This window comes from Fusarium proliferatum (genome assembly GCF_900067095.1).
Source record: "Fusarium proliferatum ET1 genome assembly, contig: FPRO_scaffold001, whole genome shotgun sequence".
In the NCBI taxonomy this organism is placed as follows: domain Eukaryota; kingdom Fungi; phylum Ascomycota; class Sordariomycetes; order Hypocreales; family Nectriaceae; genus Fusarium; species Fusarium proliferatum.
Genome location: NW_022194790.1, coordinates 895,185 through 916,275, shown reverse-complemented (window position 1 = coordinate 916,275; position 21,091 = coordinate 895,185). Strand labels below are relative to the sequence as shown.

The 21,091-nt window shown below is 48.9% G+C and overlaps 10 protein-coding genes across 10 annotated transcripts; 5 read left to right on the top strand and 5 right to left on the bottom strand.

The window, feature by feature from the left end:
• Positions 1–162: 162 nt before the first annotated feature.
• On the bottom strand, positions 163–1,230 carry FPRO_01791 (uncharacterized protein; the record flags this gene model as incomplete). The annotated part of the gene is made up of 2 exons (XM_031227550.1): positions 163–1,179; positions 1,225–1,230. 2 exons carry the CDS (start codon positions 1,228–1,230, stop codon positions 163–165), a joined length of 1,023 nt encoding a protein of 340 aa, XP_031074682.1.
• An 824-nt stretch (positions 1,231–2,054) lies between these two features.
• FPRO_01792 (uncharacterized protein) lies at positions 2,055–5,015 on the top strand (the record flags this gene model as incomplete). Its single annotated transcript, XM_031227539.1, has 2 exons — positions 2,055–4,916; positions 4,977–5,015. The coding sequence occupies 2 exons, from the start codon at positions 2,055–2,057 to the stop codon at positions 5,013–5,015; spliced, it is 2,901 nt and encodes a 966-aa protein (XP_031074681.1).
• A 1,569-nt stretch (positions 5,016–6,584) lies between these two features.
• FPRO_01793 (uncharacterized protein) lies at positions 6,585–6,896 on the top strand (the record flags this gene model as incomplete). The annotated part of the gene is made up of 2 exons (XM_031227528.1): positions 6,585–6,734; positions 6,798–6,896. 2 exons carry the CDS (start codon positions 6,585–6,587, stop codon positions 6,894–6,896), a joined length of 249 nt encoding a protein of 82 aa, XP_031074680.1.
• Positions 6,897–7,459: 563 nt separating this feature from the next.
• On the bottom strand, positions 7,460–9,332 carry FPRO_01794 (related to 5^ nucleotidase; the record flags this gene model as incomplete). Its single annotated transcript, XM_031227517.1, has 2 exons — positions 7,460–9,110; positions 9,157–9,332. The coding sequence occupies 2 exons, from the start codon at positions 9,330–9,332 to the stop codon at positions 7,460–7,462; spliced, it is 1,827 nt and encodes a 608-aa protein (XP_031074679.1).
• Positions 9,333–10,466: 1,134 nt separating this feature from the next.
• Positions 10,467–10,877, top strand: FPRO_01795 (uncharacterized protein; the record flags this gene model as incomplete). Its single annotated transcript, XM_031227506.1, has 3 exons — positions 10,467–10,509; positions 10,569–10,727; positions 10,783–10,877. 3 exons carry the CDS (start codon positions 10,467–10,469, stop codon positions 10,875–10,877), a joined length of 297 nt encoding a protein of 98 aa, XP_031074678.1.
• A 1,353-nt stretch (positions 10,878–12,230) lies between these two features.
• On the top strand, positions 12,231–13,460 carry FPRO_01796 (uncharacterized protein; the record flags this gene model as incomplete). Its single annotated transcript, XM_031227495.1, has 1 exon — positions 12,231–13,460. The coding sequence occupies one exon, from the start codon at positions 12,231–12,233 to the stop codon at positions 13,458–13,460; it is 1,230 nt and encodes a 409-aa protein (XP_031074677.1).
• Positions 13,461–14,112: 652 nt separating this feature from the next.
• On the top strand, positions 14,113–15,253 carry FPRO_01797 (uncharacterized protein; the record flags this gene model as incomplete). The annotated part of the gene is made up of 2 exons (XM_031227484.1): positions 14,113–14,797; positions 14,853–15,253. The coding sequence occupies 2 exons, from the start codon at positions 14,113–14,115 to the stop codon at positions 15,251–15,253; spliced, it is 1,086 nt and encodes a 361-aa protein (XP_031074676.1).
• Positions 15,254–15,789: 536 nt separating this feature from the next.
• On the bottom strand, positions 15,790–17,029 carry FPRO_01798 (uncharacterized protein; the record flags this gene model as incomplete). Its single annotated transcript, XM_031227472.1, has 2 exons — positions 15,790–16,193; positions 16,249–17,029. The coding sequence occupies 2 exons, from the start codon at positions 17,027–17,029 to the stop codon at positions 15,790–15,792; spliced, it is 1,185 nt and encodes a 394-aa protein (XP_031074675.1).
• A 623-nt stretch (positions 17,030–17,652) lies between these two features.
• FPRO_01799 (uncharacterized protein) lies at positions 17,653–18,787 on the bottom strand (the record flags this gene model as incomplete). The annotated part of the gene is made up of 2 exons (XM_031227461.1): positions 17,653–18,002; positions 18,055–18,787. 2 exons carry the CDS (start codon positions 18,785–18,787, stop codon positions 17,653–17,655), a joined length of 1,083 nt encoding a protein of 360 aa, XP_031074674.1.
• A 745-nt stretch (positions 18,788–19,532) lies between these two features.
• On the bottom strand, positions 19,533–20,975 carry FPRO_01800 (uncharacterized protein; the record flags this gene model as incomplete). The annotated part of the gene is made up of 2 exons (XM_031227450.1): positions 19,533–19,936; positions 19,988–20,975. The coding sequence occupies 2 exons, from the start codon at positions 20,973–20,975 to the stop codon at positions 19,533–19,535; spliced, it is 1,392 nt and encodes a 463-aa protein (XP_031074673.1).
• Between the last annotated feature and the right edge of the window lie 116 nt (positions 20,976–21,091).

Genomic DNA, 21,091 nt, shown 5'->3' with positions numbered 1-21,091 from the left:
GTATAACTGATCAAACAGAAAGAGTCGGAGAGTGTATAACATGTAGGGGAGATAGTTCTAATGAATTCACGGACAACAGGCAATAAAGTATATGGTTCACCTGTACATATCAGCATAGAATTTTTCTTGTGGTTCGATCTCTCGATGTTTCAACTCGAGTCCCTAAACCAATCCGGTTTGCGCCTCTCCTGCCGAAGTACTACTGTTACGGCGAACCTCCACAGCCTTCAGCTTCGTTTGCTGAGGCATCGCATAGCGACCATGCATGCGGAAGCCTCGTGCATGTGCATTACTGAGTCCCAATAGCGCGGCGCTGGTAAGTAGTAGCCCAATGAGCACAATCGCTCCCGCTTGTGTCATGTTTCCTCCCAGTGCAGCAGACATGTATACCATCAATTTAGCAGCTGCTTCAAGATAACCCTCCAGACTCGACTGCGTACGTAGCCAAGCATGAGTAACAAGAGCTTGTAAGTCTGCATCTGGGCCGCGCAGTCGCACGCTGTGTCCCCCACCAAGATCGACGGTGTATTCTGTCATGGTTAGACTTTCTGGGGACGGTTCCGAGTGCGTCATGCGTTGCTTGATGGCCCAGATATTGAGGATACGAGAACTGACGAGAGTGAGGAGAATGGCGAGGCCCCACCAGTCTTCGAAGATTACCATGAAGGCGATGGAAGCTGATGTTATGAGGGGACTGATTAGGTAGAGGAGGTGACTGAGCCAGTCGACATCAGAGAGGGAAGCCCAGTCTTCGTGATCCTCATCGTCGTCTTCTTCATCTGAGACCCTTGATTTTCTCATGACTTTCCCCACGATTTTGACTACATCCCAAGGGGTGTCTAGTCCAACGTCAAGAGTGATGATATTCTCGGCGCCATCTTTGACAAGACTCTTGAGATAACTCGCAGTCATGGTGTTCTTCACGGCATATTGTATCTGGCCGAGCGTCTGAGTAGACAATGCTATTAAGCCGATGGGGGCTTCACGTTCGAGGTCATCGCATGCTTGTTGATAGTGTAAACCTGGGGCGAGGACTAGGGAGTCGATCCATGAAGCGCCGCCGGTGAGAGCAGTGCGACGGGAGATAGTTCGAAGGTCGGCGAGGACGAGAAGACCGCTAGCTGATAGGGTTATGTTTGGGAGGGGAGTTGTAGACCATGAAGGAATTAGAGATCGAGGCTGTTCATGTAAGTGGGAGTTACGGGCACTAGATGTAAGACAAACCTCCATGTTATATACCATCTCTTGAGTCTCGATAACCAGGAGCACTATATAAAGTCTAATATTGGTAGTTTCCCCCATGAATCTCCTTCGTCTTCGGGTTTTAATATCTATATACTATGGAAGGCCTGTCCTAGGCACGCGGATATATCGATGATGGCATCTCTGTGCGTATATCCGCATGACAACTACATGAGAACGCATCGAGAGACATAGGTGTGTCCTGAAACAAAGAAACTACCGAGACAGTCTCGATGGGTACGTTTTTTGGTCCGAAGCTTGGAAGTAGTAGCAGCAACAGAGTGTGGTTTTAAGACATGAGGTTGTGTGAGTGGCACGGGATCTAAACACGCGCGGGGCGGTCTCATGATAGAGGTTCGCGTGCAAACTTAACCAAACTATCTTTTTCAATAACCATAAGATTGGACATTCTAAAGCTTGAAATGATTTCTTCTTGAGCTTTGACATGACCATAAGACGATGGGATATGTACAGATTAAGCCGGTTGTTTGCAGCGGAAACCCCCCTCTCAGAAAATGTCGGAATCCAGCATCAAGGATACGACTTGGATTTCGGAGCAACAAAGATCACTAAAGCGCCCCAGTTCGCTATTCAGGACTTTAAAAGTAAGAGTAAATATTAAATCCAGAAATAAACAAATTTATCGCTTTTATAATTTTACATGGCCAACTATGAATGACATCGGGAAATTACCTACCCTAGGCTTGTTAGATGACTAATCATTGCGCAACGAACAGATAAGCTAGCCGTCATGATGCAAGCAGCTCTGAAGCTCCCAAGCGTGAAGCCGCACAACAACCTCAACGACAATCATGCGGCTCTCACTCCAACCATTGCTCCTCCTGGGGCTCTCGGCCCTCGGTGCCGCAGTCTTCCAGGACGAGGTCGGCGAGATCGATTTCCACCACGCGCTCCTCGGCGTCCCCCAAGTCGAAACCACCTTCTTCCATCGCCCACGAAAGCAAGATAAGGCGAGCCTCCTTTACACACTCAGCGACGTCGGTCTCATCGGCGCCGTCAACCCCAGCAATGGCCAGGTTGTTTGGCGTCAGCAGATCGCGGATGATATCACCAATGGCGGTGGTTTCTTGCGCGCTGCTGAGGGTGAGCATTGGGTTGCTGCGGCGTATGGATCGCGAGTTCAGGCGTGGGATGCGCTAACGGGGCGAAATGTGTGGCATAATGAGTTTAAGGGCGAAGTTAAGGATCTTGAGATTCTGGAGCTTACTGAGAGCTCGAGAAAGGACGTTCTGGTTCTGTATGACGAGGATGGCACTACGGTTCTACGACGTATACACGGTACTGTGGGTAATGTCATCTGGGAGTTCCGCGAGGTCTCCAAGAACATCCCTCTTCAGGTCTCGACCGATATTTCCAAGATCTACGTTATCAGCCTTCACGGATCGCCTGCTTCTTACAGCCTCAAGGTTACTGCGCTCGACACTCTTACAGGAGGACGATTGGACGACTTTGCCATTGGCACTAAGGGTGACGTCCATGGACCCAAGGACGTCATGTTTGTTGGAGGCAACTCTGCGGCCCCTATCCTCGCATGGGCTGATAGCACCCTCACCAAGCTCAAGGTCAACGTCTTGGGAAGCAAGACGACTCAAGACCTCAAGCTGCCTTCCGACGCTGTCGCTGTTGCTATTCACGCGCCTCACCTTGTTCAATCCCAGCCTCATTTCCTTGTCCACACCCGAACCAAGACCGGAAACAAGGCCGAGGTCTATCATACCGACTTGAAGAGCAGCCAGGTTACCAAGGCCTACGAACTTCCTCACCTTTCTGGCCCCGGTGCTTTTTCCACCAGCTCTGACGGAGCCAACGTTTACTTCGCCCGCGTCACTGAGGATGAGACTCTTGTTGTCTCATCTGAGTCTCACGCTGTTCTGGCTCGATGGCCCTTCAAGCCCGCTGGCGATATCGAGGCTGTTCACGCTGTTGCTGAGGTCCTCAAGAAGCCTGGCACTGAAGGTTTTGCTATCCGAGCTGCTGCTGTCACCAAGTCAGATGACTGGGTTCTTGTCCGTAACGGCGAGATTGATTGGAAGCGACCCGAGGGTCTCTCCGGCGCTGTTGCTGCTGTTTGGGCTGACGTTCCCGGTACTGAGAACCTCGCCAAGGTTCTTGAGGAGGAGGCTCACACCAACCCTCTCTCAGCCTACATTCACCGTGTTACACGACATATCGATGACCTTCAATACCTTCCTGACTACCTTGCATCTCTCCCTCAACGAATCATCACCAGCATCTTCGGTGGCGAGCCCGCTGCTAAGAAAGAGGGCCTGCACCGCGACACTTTTGGCTTCAACAAGCTTATTGTGCTTGCGACTCGCCGTGGTCGTGTGTACGGTCTTAGCACTGAGCACAAGGGCCAAGTCATCTGGTCCAAGTCTGTCCTTCCCCAACTTCCTGGCGAATCTCTCGAGATCAAGGGTATCTATGCTAAGGATGAGGGTGTCGTCACTCTGCGTGGCGCCAAGGGTGAGTATGTTGCCATCAAGAGCGACACTGGCGATGTTGTCGAAGTGATGCCAGCCGGTTCGCTTCCCCGTGTTTCCAGCACTGTCGTTGTCGACAGCCCCGCTGGCAAGTGGTTGCTTCCTGTTGGTGCCAACGGAGAGATTGGACCCGTTCCCGCCGGTTTCACTCCCAGTGAGACCGTCGTTGTCCGTGGTGAGGGAGAGATTCTTAAGGGTGTCAAGTTTGTTGAGGAGAACAACAAGGTCACTGAGCAAGAAGTCTGGCAGCTTCAGCTCTTCCGTGGTCAGAAGATCGTGGAGATTGCTAAGCATGCTCCCCACGACCCTGTCGCCTCTATTGGTCGCGTCCTGGCTGATCGTCGTGTCAGCTACAAGTACCTCAACCCTAACACAATCGTTGTGGCTGCTATTGACGAGGCAAAGTCCTCTCTTTCTGTTCAGCTGCTCGATACTGTCTCAGGCCAGGTTCTAGCTGCCCAGTCCTATGCTGGTGTCGACGCTACCAAGCCCATCTCTTGTGCGATGGCTGAGAATTGGTACACTTGCACATTCTTTGGCCGATACACCCTTGAGGATGGCACCAAGCGATCTATCCAAGGCTACCAGATTGTCATAGTTGACCTCTACGAGTCTTCTTCTCCCAACGACCGCGGCCCTCTTGGCGACGCTGTCAACTTTTCGTCTCTCAAGCCTGTTGACACACCAACTGGACCTGCTCTGCCTTGGGTTGAGGAGCAAGCTTATGTTTTGTCTCAGCCACTCGACAAGCTGTCGGTTACACAAACACGACAAGGCATCTCAAACCGACAGGTTCTTGGCTACCTGCCTGAAACCCACTCCATCGCCGGTCTAGCTCGCCAGGTCCTCGACGCCCGACGCCCGGTTGGCCGTGACTCAACTCCAGCTGAGAAGGAAGCTGAGGGTCTCATCCAATACACTCCCAGCATCGAGATTGACCCTCGGTCAGTCATCTCTCATCAGCGAAATGTGGTGGGTGTCAAGGACATTCTCACAGCACCAGTCATTGTGGAGAGCACAAGTCTGGTTGTTGCTTACGGCGTGGATGTCTTTGGAACACGCGTCGCACCCAGCGGTGTATTCGATATTCTTGGAAACGGCTTCAACAAGGTAACACTTGTTTTGACCGTTGTATCGCTGCTGGGCGGCGTACTCTTCCTCTCACCGATGGTAAGCATATCCACAATCGCACTCGCATTTATGATGACATCTTGGCTAACAAAGTTCTAGGTGAGGAGGAAACAGATCAACAGGACTTGGGAGGGCTGAAGGGGATGAAAAAAGAGAGGGCATGTCATTATCTGGAGCTAATTACTAGACCCGGCCGACGGTCAGGCCAATGGGAGGAGAATATTTGGTTATGAGCTGTAAATGGAAACAAAGTATCTACCGATCCACGTCATGCCGGTGATTTTGAACGATTGTTTCCGTTGACAGATAGAGGTGGCTAGCCTAGAGGTGTCAGCCTCACAATGTAACGATCCAAATGAGATGCCACAATTGGAAAAGCCACGTGCTATATCTGTCAGCTTAAACGGCCGAGATCGGGATCTCCGCGAGCCCCGGGAGGCGGAGCATCGCCGGGCTTGGCGCCACGGCGTCGTCGGGACTGCAAGACCAGAGACGCGGGAGCCGACAAGCCGTGCTTTGATTACATCGTGAGAGGGAGAAAGTGATTGGTGAACAGTAAGCACATGGACTCCCCTGCTTTGTTCCTCGTATCACTGCCTGCATCTAGGCATATACTTGCTCTGCATATGCTTCGTATAACATGATTATTCTCACTCAAGTCTAGGACTTTGAGCTGACGGTGGGGAGATTGGGGAAAGTATTTGCATACACGGGTTACTCAATGCACTTTTGACACTCTCATACCAAGCGAATCATGTATTCCTCAGAAGATCACGAGGTTGAACGTGCGACCACATCAACGAGCATCTATATTTGTTTTCCAATCATGTTTCGCGATTGAACGTAATTAATTCCTCCGAACCCTCGGGAAACACGAGAAGAGGCTTTTGGGGACGAATAAGCTGTGGGCAGTTGGGCTTTTGCTTTTTGCGGGGTAATGAGATGAAGGTTGCTTCGGGATTTATTTTTAGGAGGAGTGATTCTGGTTGGATGGGCGCTGGATATTGACTGTTTTGGTGTTGTATTATGTCAGTTCATGATATTGTATTGTGAGATTATTTGTAGTATCATATCATGACCTCAGTACGGTATCATAGCATGCTCTTGATGATATACAGATGTAGAATTAGTACTGGCTTTAACACTGTATCATCGTAACAAATACCTGTAACACCACATCTGTAGGGCTGGTAGCTCAGATCGTGTGACTATCTAGTGATGTCGTGTAAGTGGCTTGCCCAGAAGCGAGTCCGATATGCCACACCCGGCCTAGCTCCCTTGACAAGTTAACGTTGCCATTTGACAGAAACTAGTACGAGCGAACTAGAATAATGGAAGTCCAGAGACTGACTGACTGCCTTGTGCATCGTCACATTCTAGAGTAAGCCTCGTATTGCAAGACGATCTCCCGTCTCTCTACGGGGAAAATGGAGCCAAAATAGCATGAATCTAGGACTGAGGCCGGGCATGGCCTCCACCGTCAGCTCGTGTAAGTCAAGTCGAACCTGTGAGGTAAGAACAGAAACTTGATACTCGAGAAGAGAGCAACATCCATTGTGAAATCAAGTATATAAACTCCCCTTCCTAACCTCCAGATCCCAAACTTTCTTTTCCATCCTCATCAACTCAAACACTGTCTTCTCTCGCTACAAAACACACTCTCGCTCTACTACATCATTCTTCCTGCAAGAACCACCAACCGCAAACATGAAGTTCACCATCGCCCTCGCTGCTCTCGCCTCCTTGGCCGCTGCCACTCCCCTCGATGCTTCCAGTACTGGCTGCAAGCCCGGAACCTACTCTTGCACCCCTGACAAGACTGGCTGGCAGGTCTGCGATGTCAACGGCAAGTATGTTGTAAGTCATCACCACTTCCCCCTCTTCTGCATCTTGGACAAAAGTTACTGACCCTTCAAAAAGGCTGCCGGTGTCTGCCCCCCCAAGACCTCTTGTGTCTTCTACAAGCCGAGCGGTAGCCCCTACTGTGTCCCCCCTGGATTCAAGTTCCCCAAGGCTTAAGCGGTCTTTTGATCCTATGACCTGATAGCTATGGGAGTCACTGGGTGCTTGATGAGACTCTCGACAACATCTTCTATCTTGGTCTGATGCTGGCTTTTGAGGTTGGGTTTGGATTGGGATTGAACTTGTGCATTTGGTCTTTTCCTGTTTTCATGCCTTGCATGAGGTCCTTTCCTTAGAACAAATATTAGATATGGAACATAGCTGGTTGGGTATACATATACATATAGGCACTTAGCTTGCAACTTCAATCTATTGCATTGCCTTTGACCTTTATTTGGACCATGACTGTGCTTAAATATATCCTGACTAGGTGGCCTTTACAAACTAGCGCCTCAGGGAGCAAAAAGACTCCTGACCCTAGATATAGGTGCCAGTACGTGCTCCAAGCTCTAATAAGCCCCCATTCGAGAAATTGATACTGGAACGAGAGGGCGGTGTATATAACTACTTGTATTCAATCTAATTTCGATGATGACCAAAAAGGTATGCTCTAACTGCCTATGCTATCCCGAATGTCAAAACTCCATGGGGCATCCCAATTGTTCTATGTGTACAATAACCTAGCAGTCACCCTGCCAGTTCTTGCTAATCCACTGCGCCATATGGTAGGTGAAAGTACCATCAATGTATCGCTGAACATCAGCATCACTGTAATCACCTGCGCCAGCAAACTTCAGGGCAGGGATGATCCAAGGCTGAATAAAGTCAAGGAAGACAAAGTCAACCGTCTCCGGATCGCCCTTCGAAGGCATGTTGATCTCAGCTTGAATACAGTTGGGTTGCTCGTAAAACTTGAGAGGCTCATGAATAGTGTCATCACCATCAGTGCCGATATCGTCTTTGGTTGTGTATCCAGAGGTCAGGTCAGGTTTGTCAAGGAAACTCCTTAGTTCAAGACGCTTCTCGTCCTCATCCTCCTTATTAGCCTCAAACATAGCCTCCATGGCTGGAGCAGGGAATGCCTGCTCAGGCATAGCCAAGAATTTAACATCTGCACCGTTTTCTGACAAGATCCTTCCGGCGCTGTTCAAGAGATCGATAACTTTGGAAGCAGCCTTGTACGGGACGTCGGGGATGTAGCTGAAGCCGCTGGTAAAGGGGCTGACAGCATATGTGCTATCCCGCGTGAAACCGCCCTTGAAGATGTCGAATCGAATACCGCCAGTGTTGAAGATGGCCAGTCTAGCCTTGTCCTTGCGATCCTTGCGAGTGATAATATCAGGCAAAAGCTGATTGGAGATCCAATAGTAAATGCTATCCTCATCCGTATGCTTGGTTCTTGTCATCCAGAGGGTCTTTGGCGCACAACCAAACTTGTAATCGAGCTGAAGAGCCTTGCGAGCACGAGTGATCATCTGAGTGACTCTCTTGCCATCTGCAGTGGGGAAAGTAGACTCATTCAGGCCGGTGTGGTAGTGCAGTCCGTAGAGATTGTTGTCGATGTATCGTCGCGTAAAGGTGGGTGAAGCAGCGGCCTCGACCTCCTTAGTGCCGCCCTTGCTGATCCCGTCGATTGACATCCATCCAATGGTCTCAAAATATCGACCGCTGGCTATCGCAAATGCCTTGGAATCGTACTGAACAGCATCACGAACGTGTGCATGGCCGCCGAAGAAGGCAATGGGGATATGCCAGTTCTGTTTTCGAATGGCGGTAAAGATGACCTTGAACTCCTCCATGCGAAGACCAACATGACCAATGACAACGAAGAGATCCGGCTTCTCCCGAATAGCCTCTTGGAACCAATCCTCCTTGATGGTGTCTTCCACAGGCTGAACAACGGTGTTGTTGGCATTTCCTGTAAAGTCGAAAAGGAAGCCAAAAGCCACAATTTCGAGACCTTGGTTCTTTGTCTTGAACTTCTTGTAGCGCTGAGCTTGGGGAACACGATCGCCAGTCTTGAAGTCGATGTAGTCTAGGTTGGAAGCGAGATATTTGCCCTTGTAGTTTGGAACGGTGGTGTTGTGCTCCTTATCAGCCGAGTAGGCCTTGTAGAGTTCATGATTGCCAGTGCAGAGGATGTCGATGTCGGCTTCGGCGTAGATATCGTACTGGAAAAGACCCTTGGGGGAGGATGCATCGTACAAGCCGTTGCCTTCGATGCGATCGCCAGTGTCGATGACTAGAAGGTCGCTTCCTTGCTCATCGGCCTGCTTGCGCATATGCTTGGTGAAAGAGATGTAATCTCCCCAGTCGGCAGAGTATTGGGGCCTATGATGTTAGTTGTGATTCATCAAAGTGACCAGGTAAGACATACTCCTGAAAGTGACCGCCAATCCAGCCATGGGTATCAGTTGTGTGGATAAAGTTGAGCTGACCCCAAGTAAGGTCTCTCATGGGACCCGGGATAGGCTCGATAGCTCCAGGTTGCGACGCACAAGCTACAGCGACCAGGGCTGAACCAGCAGCGAGTGTTTTACTCCTGAGAATCATGGTGGCGTTATGTGACAAGACAGAGACTGATTGTGGTCGACAAGAGGGTGAAACCGCCTTGTTTTGATGGATGAAGAAGAAAGAAGGCAGCCGAGGTCGGCTCGAATGGAAGAGGCATGATAAGGTCGACGCATGGTAGAATGACGTTGGAGGGGACCCTGAGGGACAACAAGGCTTCGAGTGCCGTGATTGGCTGATACCTTTGGCATGGAAGCTTATCAGCGAATGGGAAACGTTGGATGGCTCCCCGCAAGGGGTCACGACCAGTCGATAGCGCACATCAGCGGGTCCGCTGCCTGGGCCACGAGGACGCGCATTCCGAGACTTCACCCGTGACATGAGTTTCAGCAGGTGTCATGAGGAAATGCCTGAGGATTCGGTCCAAGGGCTTCTTGATTTCGCCCGGAAGGCTTGAGTTAGTGGAAGAAAAACATGAGTGTAAAGGGGAGAGTTCAGGTGATGACTTATGCCCAACAGGTTCTATAGACTCATGAGGATACTCGAGTTGCCATTACCGAACTCATCTTAATCGTCTCCTGTAGGCCCAGGCGATCCCAGAAACCTCAACTGAACAACAACTCACGTCGACAAGCGGATACTATAACTAAACATTCCCCTCGGCCTCATCATCCGCTTGTTGGTTCACTTACACCGGAAGATCTGGCCGTACTTTGCACATCCTTACCGGCGGCTCAAGCGAAATAGTCTCCGAATTTGGTATAATAGCGCGAGGCCAAGCTTCCATCTAACACTGCAGCATACGATAGGTCGGATGTTTCTTACAGTGGATCTTTGGTCGCCGGTACGAAATACGAGACGCGCCGGAGGCCCCACCACCGGCCGCTGTGCCTCCCGGTTGCCGGTATAAGTTAACGGTTCAAAGCCCGGGTCTCAGTTGTGATCTGTATTTAACTTATAAAGCACACGACTCTTGAGCTTTGATATGCCCCCAGAATATGACCCAAGACTTTGCTTGATGAGTATCCATTCGACCGTCTGAAGTCTAGTCGCGTGTCAGCACATCGGACATCGGAGCATCTGCATGTCCCGGCCAGACCAAGGCAAATGCATCACCGAAAACCTTGACTTCTTCATAGCCCCTGGGCACGACACAAGAAGTAGATATAGAGAGACATGTCGAATACTGATCCTTCGGGGTCTTCGTCGACAAATTCTGGTAAACCTGCCCACAAGGTACACATCAACAACCAAAGGCGTCTCACTAATACGCTACAGGGAAGCTGAGTGGGGACAACATATCGCGAAATCTCAACATAAACTCAGAAAAGGACTGTTTTGATCTCCTGTTTCAAGAGATTACAGCTTTGCCAGAGCGTGAAACGTTGGCACCAAGCTCAGCACCTTCGATGGCTTCTCAACTGTCACTCATATCACGTATGTCATTCTTATGCCCATGTTACAGAATCATGATATATCTGACAGCAGTTAGAGAGAAGTTCAGCAACGGATAGCACCACAAGAACCAATGTGTGGATAGCAAAAACTGTGCGAGCAGCCATGTCTGACGCCCTCTCCAAGCCATAAACACCGGTAGGAACTGAGAAGAATTGATTCTTTCTACAGTTCGTTAATTAACTGATAAGCCCTCCGCTGGCTTCATGGTATCATAAATCCACGGAAGGTCTTGACAGAATAACTTGGTTGCAGCAATTGGAAGACAAGACTGGTCGGGGAATTTCAGCTTGGCCGTCGCTTTAACAGCGCGCACGGATGACAGACTGCGGCTCGTTCCGCACAACTTTAATGGACTGCATATTGAGTGACTGATTCACCTGTCAAATTTCAATGGAAAGGAACATTGTTATAATTATTATTTAGAATATGACCAAGACAAAAGAAATGATTCGAGACCGAGTCAATGAAATAGCTTCGGCCAATTTATCTTGCCTACCCCCACGTGGTTACCCACCATCCTCACCTCATCTCGTTCCCGTTTCCCTACCAAAGAACAAGCCTAGCACTTTGGTGACCCTCCTTCAGGTCAGCTCTACAACGCCACAACAACGTTGATTGCTAGTTAAGATCGACAATTGAGTTCCATATCCCTCGAATCTCAACGTATTTCTTCAATTTTACACGCTGAATTCGTTTACAGGTAAGATGCATGATGTGCCTTTCTTCACATGTTCCTCCAGCTGCTGTAGTCTGCACCCTTCTGTAAGCACTGTAACATCCCCTGCAAAAGGAGCTTTGACCCCCCGGCAGCCGCCGTCCTCCCCCACCGAACAAGACGCCACTGGGAGCTCAATCGAGGACGTTTGACCCGACCAAGTCTAGCTTCTGTTCTTGGCTCCCGATAAATCGTGGATCCCAGTACCAAGCTGATCCAATAACGAGAGCTAGAACTCGCTTTAGTGAAAAAAAGAAAGGGAAAAAATTGCAGATGATCGATGAATAAAAGGGACCTGGACCTCTCGAGTCCTTCTAGTTCTCTCTTCTGTTTCGCTGCTCCAAAAGATCATCGCTGCCTTTAACGGTGTCTCCGTGTCGATCGACAAACTCGCCTCCAGAGCAAGACATTTCTTGCGCAACTCAAATACCCTTCCCCCGCGATACCTTTTGCGACTTCATATGTTGACCTCTGTTAACTCGGCTTCCTTCAACAACTTCACACCGGCACATTGGTACATGTGCCGCGTCAGTTCCTAAGAACATCAGCGAGCGACTTTGAGTCTTTGCGCTTGCTGCAACCGGAGACGATAGAAAGACTTCATCTGAAGAGAGATTATATTCTTACTCAGTGATTCATTACTTTTGCGATTGGTTTACGAGGTATGTTGCGACACCAGCGCAATTGAATCCGCTACAGCAATAGAGAATGCGATCGCTAATTGATAGATAGATATTTGACGATACCCCTCGAATAAACCTTTCATCATGTCGGCTACTCAACCCATCGCCGTCAACACCCCCGAGAACCCCTCTTCCGAGGGCGACTCCAAGGGCCCAACCGCCAACGCTACCCAGGCGTCCATCGCCGCAAACGAAGATGCCGCCGTCAGCCAGGGCATCCACACCCTCGAAGTCAAGTCCGTCCATTGGTACAGCTACCTGACCACCCTCGACTTCTGGATCGTCCTCGCGCTGGGCCAAGTTCTTGCGTTGTGCATCACGGCCACCAACACCTTCACCAGCTTCCTCGCCAATGCGGGCACCAACATTCCCGCGTTCCAGACCGTCTTCAACTACATCCTCATGTTCCTCATCTACACCCCTATTTTTCTTTGGAAGGACGGCATCAAGGGCTGGTGGCGCGTTGGAGTGAAGGATGGGTGGAAGTACCTCATCATGGCCTTTTTGGACGTCGAGGGAAACTACTTCACTGTTCTGGCGTACCGATACACGAACGTCTTGTCGGCGCAGCTTATTAACTTTTGGGCTATTGTCTGCGTTGTTGTCATTTCGTTCTTCCTGCTCAAGGTTCGGTACAGAATCTTTCAGATCATTGGTATTGTGGTCTGCTGTGGTGGTATGGGTATTCTCATTGCCAGTGATCACATCAGCGGTACCAATGGCGGCAGCGGCCTTGATATGGTCAAGGGTGATTTGTTTGCTCTGCTTGGTGCCACTCTCTACGGTACTACCAATGTATTCGAGGAGTGGCTCGTGTCCAGGGCTCACTTGTACCACGTCCTGTCTTTCCTGGGCCTGTTTGGTATGTGTATCAACGGTGTCCAGGCTGCCATCTTTGACCGAAACTCTTTCGATAACGCAACCTGGAACGGTAAGGTTATCGGCTGGATCATCGGTTACACTCTTTGCTTGAACATCTTCTACATCCTCGTGCCCGTCATGCTCCGTATGGGAAGTGCGGCTTTCCTCAACATTTCTCTGTTGACTGCCAACTTCTGGGGTGTCATCATCGGTATTCGGGTCTTTGGTTACAAGATCCACTTCCTGTACCCTATTGCCTTTGTTCTTATCATCATTGGTCAGCTCGTGTATTTTGTTACCGGTAGCATGCTCAGTGATTCTAAGAAGCCTTGGTTGGGTGATAACCAGGAGGATGGTGTTTTGGGTTTCGGAACTGCCAAGCTCAAGGCTCTCAACGCTGCGCGCAAGGCTCAGATTGAGGCTGAGGCTGGGCAGCGAGATACCTACCGCTAAGTTGAAGTGTGGTTTGGGCAGGTGTCGAAGTTGAGATATTGAGTTCAATCTGGGATTGCATTCTGATAGATGCCCGGTATGGCTAGCTGAATAGTAGACTAGGAGATTATGATGGCAGTTGAAAGTCAAACAGTTTATATAAATAATGCATAATCTCATCTATATCATCACCCCAGACTATGGGAAGAAGATTAATGACCTTGGGGCTGATATTCACTAGATACTTGTAAAGTAACTTAGCTTGCTGCTCTAAATATATACCTTAAGAAGGATTATCTACCTAAATCAATTTGTTGTCATTGACTTGTTGTTTGCAACCAAAACCGGGTGATTGTGTCATTCCGTCTTTAAGAGTCACCTTTATCCCAATGGACGAAAGTACTTGGGTAAGTTTAGTGTATCTCAGTGACACTTTAGACCTGTCAATTTTGGCACTCTAGGTGAATGAGGAGGAAGCAAACAATGCTCTCTCGTCTTAGCTGCTGGCTCAATAGTTGGCAGTGCCAGCCAGTTTAATTTTGCTTGACAGTGATTGAGCCTTGGTCACGTAGGGAAGTACATACAAACCAAAAACCTGAGACCATCTTCATCTTCTTCTTTTCACCAACATCAGAAGGCACAAAAGCAGACACAACAACAGACTCTTTGCAGCATGGAGTCTATATCCTACGATGTAGACCCAGACGGCGACATCGAGCTGATATTGAGAAAGCCGAACAAGCAAAAGATCGTGCCAACCGATTGGACATTCCTTGGCTGGGAAACAAATCCTGGTCAACCGGAATTCACCAACTCACCTTGCCTCGGTCGATACAAGGTCTTCAGCAAGCTCTCTCCGGGTGATGAAAACCACAATCCAGAGGCTGAAGTTCGTATGCGAGTATCTTCCCGACATCTGACTCTTGCGTCTCGCGTATTCCGAGCCATGCTTCAAGGGCCTTGGATTGAAGCAGCTCTATCATCTCAACCCATTCGGCAGATATCAACTGAGGGCTGGGATGCCCTTGCTCTGGCTATCGTTTTGGACTGTATTCATGGGCGTCACTTTGAGATACCAACCAAGATCAGTCCTGGATTATTGACCAGGATCTCAACTATTGTTGACTGTTACCAATGCCGCGAGGCCGTACAAGTTCATTATCGCACGTGGACCGACGAAAGTGTCTGCAGACTGCCGAACGAACAGGACGGAGATGGACTAAATGTCATGTGGCTATTTGTCTCATGGGTATTCCATGATGAGAATCGATTCCGCAAAATGGCAGATAGGTTTGTGCGCCTCAACCCAGGAATATCCGACCATGAGACCCATGAGCTTCCTGTCAGCGGCATTCTCGGTAAGTTACTCAACATCTCGAATACACAATGGCTTTTCTGACGACACCTTGGTAGAAAAGCTCGACGACATAAGAGAAACCCTATGCAACAAAATCTTCGAAGCCCTGGACGCTCTCCAAGAGGAATTGATGGGTGGAGGCGGCTGCGATGAAGAGGACTACTGCAATGCCGTTCTGCTCCCTATATTAATAGCTGAAAGGGACTACATGCAGGACAACTGTGCAAGTACTGTTGAACCTCTATTTGATAAATGCCAATTACGAGAGGTATTGGGCTTTATCGACAACATGACTACTCCCGAGCGGGCAGACTTTGAACGCGAAAATCCCAATCCCAAGAAGAAGCGCAAGTTTCACCCCTGCTTTTGCACTATTCAGGGGAGACTGAAGCCAACCCTGGACGAGATAGACCGTGAGGCGCGGAGCATTCGTCTGACTGATTTCCAGCCTAAATAATATCGGGCAGGAGAACTTTTGTTTGTGGTTGATTTCAATCGACATCGTCTCATCATTGACCATGGCAGGGGCATCCTTGGAAGCTCTCAAGAGTTAAGATAGATGAAATTGAGCATTATTCACGGAACTGTTTCGTCTTTCAACTGCAACCATTCCTAAAACCCTGTTCTTATCCTCTGTGATATAAAGATTTAGATAGTATTAGGATATCTTGGGATAATTTTGATGATCTAAGACGATTGAAGATAAAATTAGTATACTTTTGACAAGTTTATTCTCTTACACCATCTAGCACTACCTTACTGCTCAGCCATCTATACCGGGTTGAACACCTTAAACGAGGAGAAAACGGCGATGGGTAGAGACGTTGAGCAAGGTGCACGATGAGTCGCTAGGAACCTTCCTAAATCTAAGTCTAAGTGCTACAAAAAACAGCAAAGTGATGGAAGTAAAGATCCAAGCCATCGAGAGCACGAGAAATCGTTCTCGTTCAGTTTCTAAACCATGACACCGACCATTCCCATAACTCCCTGGCGTCAAACACCTCCAACATCCATATCCAGATCAAGAGTCCAGGAATTCATCTCAGCCCTGACTTCTCCAAGAACATGCCTCATTCTGCTCCTGACACTGCACACCGACACATCGTGATAGTGGTCATACCCCTTGGTCGTAGCAGCAATCGACTCAGGTATGTCGTTGACCAATTGAACCATGCTCGTGACACTGTAACCATTGAAAGGGGGCACAAGGGGGCGGTCACTTGATGCGAGACGTTGCAGTTCTTGCTTCAAAATACTCAGCGCGATAGAGTGGCACGCCGGGGAATTGTACTTGTGCCAGTCACAGAGAAAGTCTGGGTTTGGAAGAGTGTTATGAAGTCTGTGAAGTTCTGTCACGATTTTGTTGATAAGTTCTTGTCGTTTTTCGTCGATCTTGGCTGTTTCTCTTGTTAGCGGTTTGGTCCAGAGTTGGAAGGGGAAATGGCTACTAACGTAGAACCCTGTGGATTGGAAGATTATCGGTACTCGGCTGAGGGCCTTCCATGTGCTTGAGGATAGCCCGAGTCGCTCTATCAAAAGGTTCTTGGTTGGGGAAGACCCAAGAAACAGAGAGCCACACGAGAGTCTCACGAGAGTACTCGTCCTTCAGCTCGATACAGATGTTCTTGTACCAAACTTCAGAAAAGATCTTCGCGGCCTCATGGAATCCATAGAAATCGACTATGGTTGCAATATGAGCCATGAGCTTGAGATCGACGATGCGAGGCACAGCCCCATGTCGACCGTGTACCATATCTAGAACAATAGCAAAGGCCACCGCATCCCAATCCCAGGCCATGACTTGACGGAGAGGCTTTCCGAAGAAAGAAGAAGTTGTTGATACCTCGCTCCAGGGCCCATCGAGCGAGGAGCGAAAGCAACGAGAGGCTAGAATGAGATGGCGTGAAGAAACACTCAGGCGGACTTCATCCTCGGGAGGAGTTGTGACCTTGGGAGTGCTTGGAGTTTCGATGAGGTTCAGGAGGGCACTGAATCTCCAGCGAGGCGTTGTTGTACTGGGATCTTCAGCTTCGGAAGGAAAAAGAAGATCATCAAATACGTGATATCTTGCATCTAGGACACCACGAGCGACTGTGGGTTCATTCATAGGATCCTCAGTATCCTCGTCATGTTCGTCAGTGGGAATACAGGGGATGAGTTGCTGACTGTTTGGCCGTTTGAGCAGAAGCTCGACATCACCGTCCGGGTCGATGATGTATGAAATGCACGTCATAATGAATGAGTAGTCAAGTTTTAGTGTTGTGACGAAGAATGGAGAGGAGGAATCGAAGGGGAAGAAGTAGTGTGGGCCTTGACGATATGCATCTGCCCGCCCACTAAGAGCAGGCAGAAGCAAACCGCACTGGCACATCGTTTGGACAAATACAGACAAAGATCCAGACTACTAACAGATTTACGATCAAAAGATATGGTTGGACAAATGCAGCTTGTGATTTTAGACAGATATCCCAAGGTCGACTAACTTATGCAATCAGGGGTAAGGTTTTAAAATGTCCTAAATTCAGTCTCAAATTGGGAACAAGAGGTCTGAAGGCAAACAAGATCACAAATGCTAACGCAAGCCACTGAGACCGGGGTAATGTGAGTGAAGGAGTTACATGACAAATACATAAACGAAAGCTAGCAAACTTTGACTCCAACCCTTAGGCCCAGGCACCACTCAACTCAGCTTCTTTCAACCTTCCATATTCGCAAATGATCCAGTCTCCTACAAACTTGTTCACAGAACAAATGAAGCCCGAATTTCTAGTCATTTTCCTTCTGACGCAATCCCCAGCCCTGGATCTGTGAAGGGTGAAACCTCATGCTGTCGTTGTTGACTTGTTCCACCAGTGCCTACATCCGACCCTGAATGGTGCACGAACATTGTCGATGATATGCGTTGACTTCGCCGGAGCGGCCTCTTCCAGAGTTATTGTAGCATGGATGAAATGGCTTGGGTCGGGGAATCTCTTCGATCAAGCCAATCATCGTGACAACGCTGTGCCCGCAGTAAGGAGTTGTGAGAGGTTGGTAGTCTTTCTGCCATCTGACCCCCTCTCGCATCAACATACCGAGCAATGCAGATGAACAGTCGGATAAGCCTAAACCGGGGCACTCATCCTCCGTGTGGAGCGATTCTCGAAGGTCGTCGAGACCTTTCAAGAGCCTTCCGATCAGCTCCGTTCTCTTGTCATTCAGGACATCTGAAATAGAGCGTTAGCATGTTTAACTAGAGACCGCCTAGTGTAAACTTACCGAGAACCCCTCCAACCGGAAGGTCATTCAACTGGAATTCTGAGAGTCCTCTGCTGTTCCTCAAAGCTCTGTCTGCCTCGGTCGAGAAAATAGCCTCATCCTCGAAGACCCATGCGACATAAAGACGTAGTAGTGAATTTACGGTGTAAGAATCGAAGTCTTCCTCTGCAACAGACTCATCGCTGAGCCACACATCGCTAAGCAGCTCTAAGCTCTCATAGCATTGGTAGTAGTCGACGATGGTGGCGATCCGAGCCAGGAGAACGAGGTTGATACGCCTAGGGATCTTTTGTACCCGCCCATGAATTGCATCGAGGACAATCGCAAAAGCTTTGGCATCCCAGGCAGAAGTTGAAACTCGGCGGGGATTCCGCTGGGAAGAAAATGAGGTGGTGGCCTCGGCCCATGGGCCCTGAAGCATAGTACCGAAGATTTTAGAAGCAAAGATTAGGTGCTTTGAGGAAACTCGTGTTCGAACTACCTCGGGAGTCTCTTCAGCGAAGACCCAATCGGCGTATTCCTCGCCATCGACAAATGTTGGAGCATCAAAGTTATCGAAGACCATGTATCGTCCTTGGAGTACCGAGTTGTAGAACTCTGTGGTGAGTGAGTCGCTGGTGGCATCTTCATCTCCAATCAAGACTTTTTGGGGAATGATGTTCTGGGTATTCGGCTCGTTCAGCACAAGTTCGATGTCGCCGTCAGGATCTATCACGTATGAAACGGACTTCATGATTATGCCTGGGATGAGGGGCGAAGAAAGGACACGAAGGAAGTTGAAGGGCGAGAAAAGAGATGAAGGAGAAAAGACTAAATGGAGATGAGAGAGAGGAGAAATTTTTGGAAAAAAGGCACAAATCGCCTTGGGCGTGTGTGGGAGATGGGACGAAATGGCTGCGGTTCAGCGCAACCTGTCGCTGGCAACTCAGACCTCTCACAGGTCGACACACCAAGTTCAAGTAGGCCAGAAAGGGGTATCAAATAAATCAATACCCGATAAATTTCTTTGATGAAAGAAAGAGATGGCTGTTATACACACATCAAGTTCTGTAGTGCTGGTATTCAGATGACAGCCAAGTCGCCCACTCGTAATTGCAAACCGGTTATTGATACAAAAGAGGTAGTCTGCCAAGCAAAGTTCATGTACTCAAATAAATAAGATATCATAGAATTACGACGCTTAATAGAAATCAAGGGTCAAACCTTTTATAAGCTTTCTAAACTAGAGCCATAATCCAGGAAGAAGAGGTCCCAGGGCAGATCAAGACTATGGAGTGCGAAGTAGTACAAACAGGATTGAAAGAGTTTACACGATTAATAAATAAGTTTTCCCAAGTCCCTATTCCATCCTGGCCTCGTGTTCCAGAAGATGTATTATGCATGTCAACTTGAATTTGCATCCTCCAGGACCTCTCGAAAAGCAACTCAGAATATTGTCAGACAACCGACAAATCATCAAACTCTAACCATAAACAACTTTAGTCTTTGAAGTCGGCCGGGCGCATACGGTAAAGCTCCCCTTCGACCTTCTCAACCACTGGTGTCATTCTCCCTCTGATGCTGCAAGGGTAGGTCATGCCATCGTAAGGGTCAATGTATCTGGGCATATCTGTTCCGTGATTGTCATGTCGCGGCACCGGCTCAGAGCACTCTGTCACTAGCTTCAAAGCTGTGGCAACACTGTACCCGTCGAAGGGGGCTATGAAGGGAGGCTCAGCATGTTCATGTTGGTGTACCATGTGAACTAACACACCAAGTGTGAGCGACGAGCAAAAACGGTCGCGTAGGACACATTCTGATCCTTGGAGGAGTGACTTGTGTAAGTCTTGAAGACCATCCTTGATCTGTTGGATGAGAGAGAGTCTCTTTTCATTGAGCTTTCCTTCTCGTTCGTTAGTTTTGTCACACAGACATGCATGCTTCGTCAACTTACTGAGAATGGTTGTGATTGGAAGCATTCTAGCAGTGATTTGAGCAGATCCTTTGAAGTCCGACAACACCGTACAAGCCATGGATGCAAAGATGCCCTCCAATCCTGGGAAGACAATGCAGATGTACAACCACAGAAGAGCTGTCTTACAGAGAATGGTAGGGAAACCATCTTGACTAAAGATTCCTCTCTGACAATGGTCGAAGAAGACTTGAATCACCTCCTGGCATTTGTAGTGGTCAACTACGGTTGTGATGCGGACAAGAAGCCCGAGGTTGATGACTCGAGGGATCTCTGCGTGGCGTCCATGGATGGCATCAAGCACAATAGCAAGGGCCACAGCATCCCAGCCAACCGTGTAAATCTTGGTAGAAGGTCGAAAAGCGGGAGGAGGAGATGAAGAGCAGGCAGAAAATTGAGCAGAAGCATCTTCGTTGCGCAAAGGGTGCAGTAGATCGCGGAATGTGCTGGACACAAAGGACAAGTGCTTCGATGAGATGCGCATATGAACTTCCCGGGGCTCATGATCCTCTTCAATATTCTGAGTACCAGTCGTGGCCGTTGGCTCGGTGTAGAGCTCGTTAAAAATGGTGTAACGGCCAATTGCAGGGGGGTTGTCAAAATCGGAGTCAGGCAGATCACCCTGAGTTGAGGGGCCATCGCAGTGGATTTCGGGGATGATCTGGTGAGAACTAGGCTCTCTCAGTACGAGCTCGATATCGCCGTCTGGGTCGATCACATATGAGATGGTCTTCATCATAACTAGATCCTTGAGGAGTTTGAGATTGAAGTGTGGAGGAGGGAGATGAAGGAAGAGGAAACAAGCCGGGCATGAGAAGAGACTTGTTGTGGAAGGAGAGAAAACCCACTGGGGGCGGAGATGTCTAGAATTCCAGTTATGCACTTGTTCCGGCTTTGATGCTTGGTGAGCTGCCCACTGCTTGTCACTGACAACAGAATCCAGGCCTTTCAGTTTGGCAAAAGCAAGCATCCTTATCACGGGGCCAGATCAAAAGACCAAGTATAGCAGCAAACCGAGGTATCAAGTCCAGCTAGACTTTAAGCTAGATAGTATCTTATAGATAGAGTATGACCGTTGATGCAACT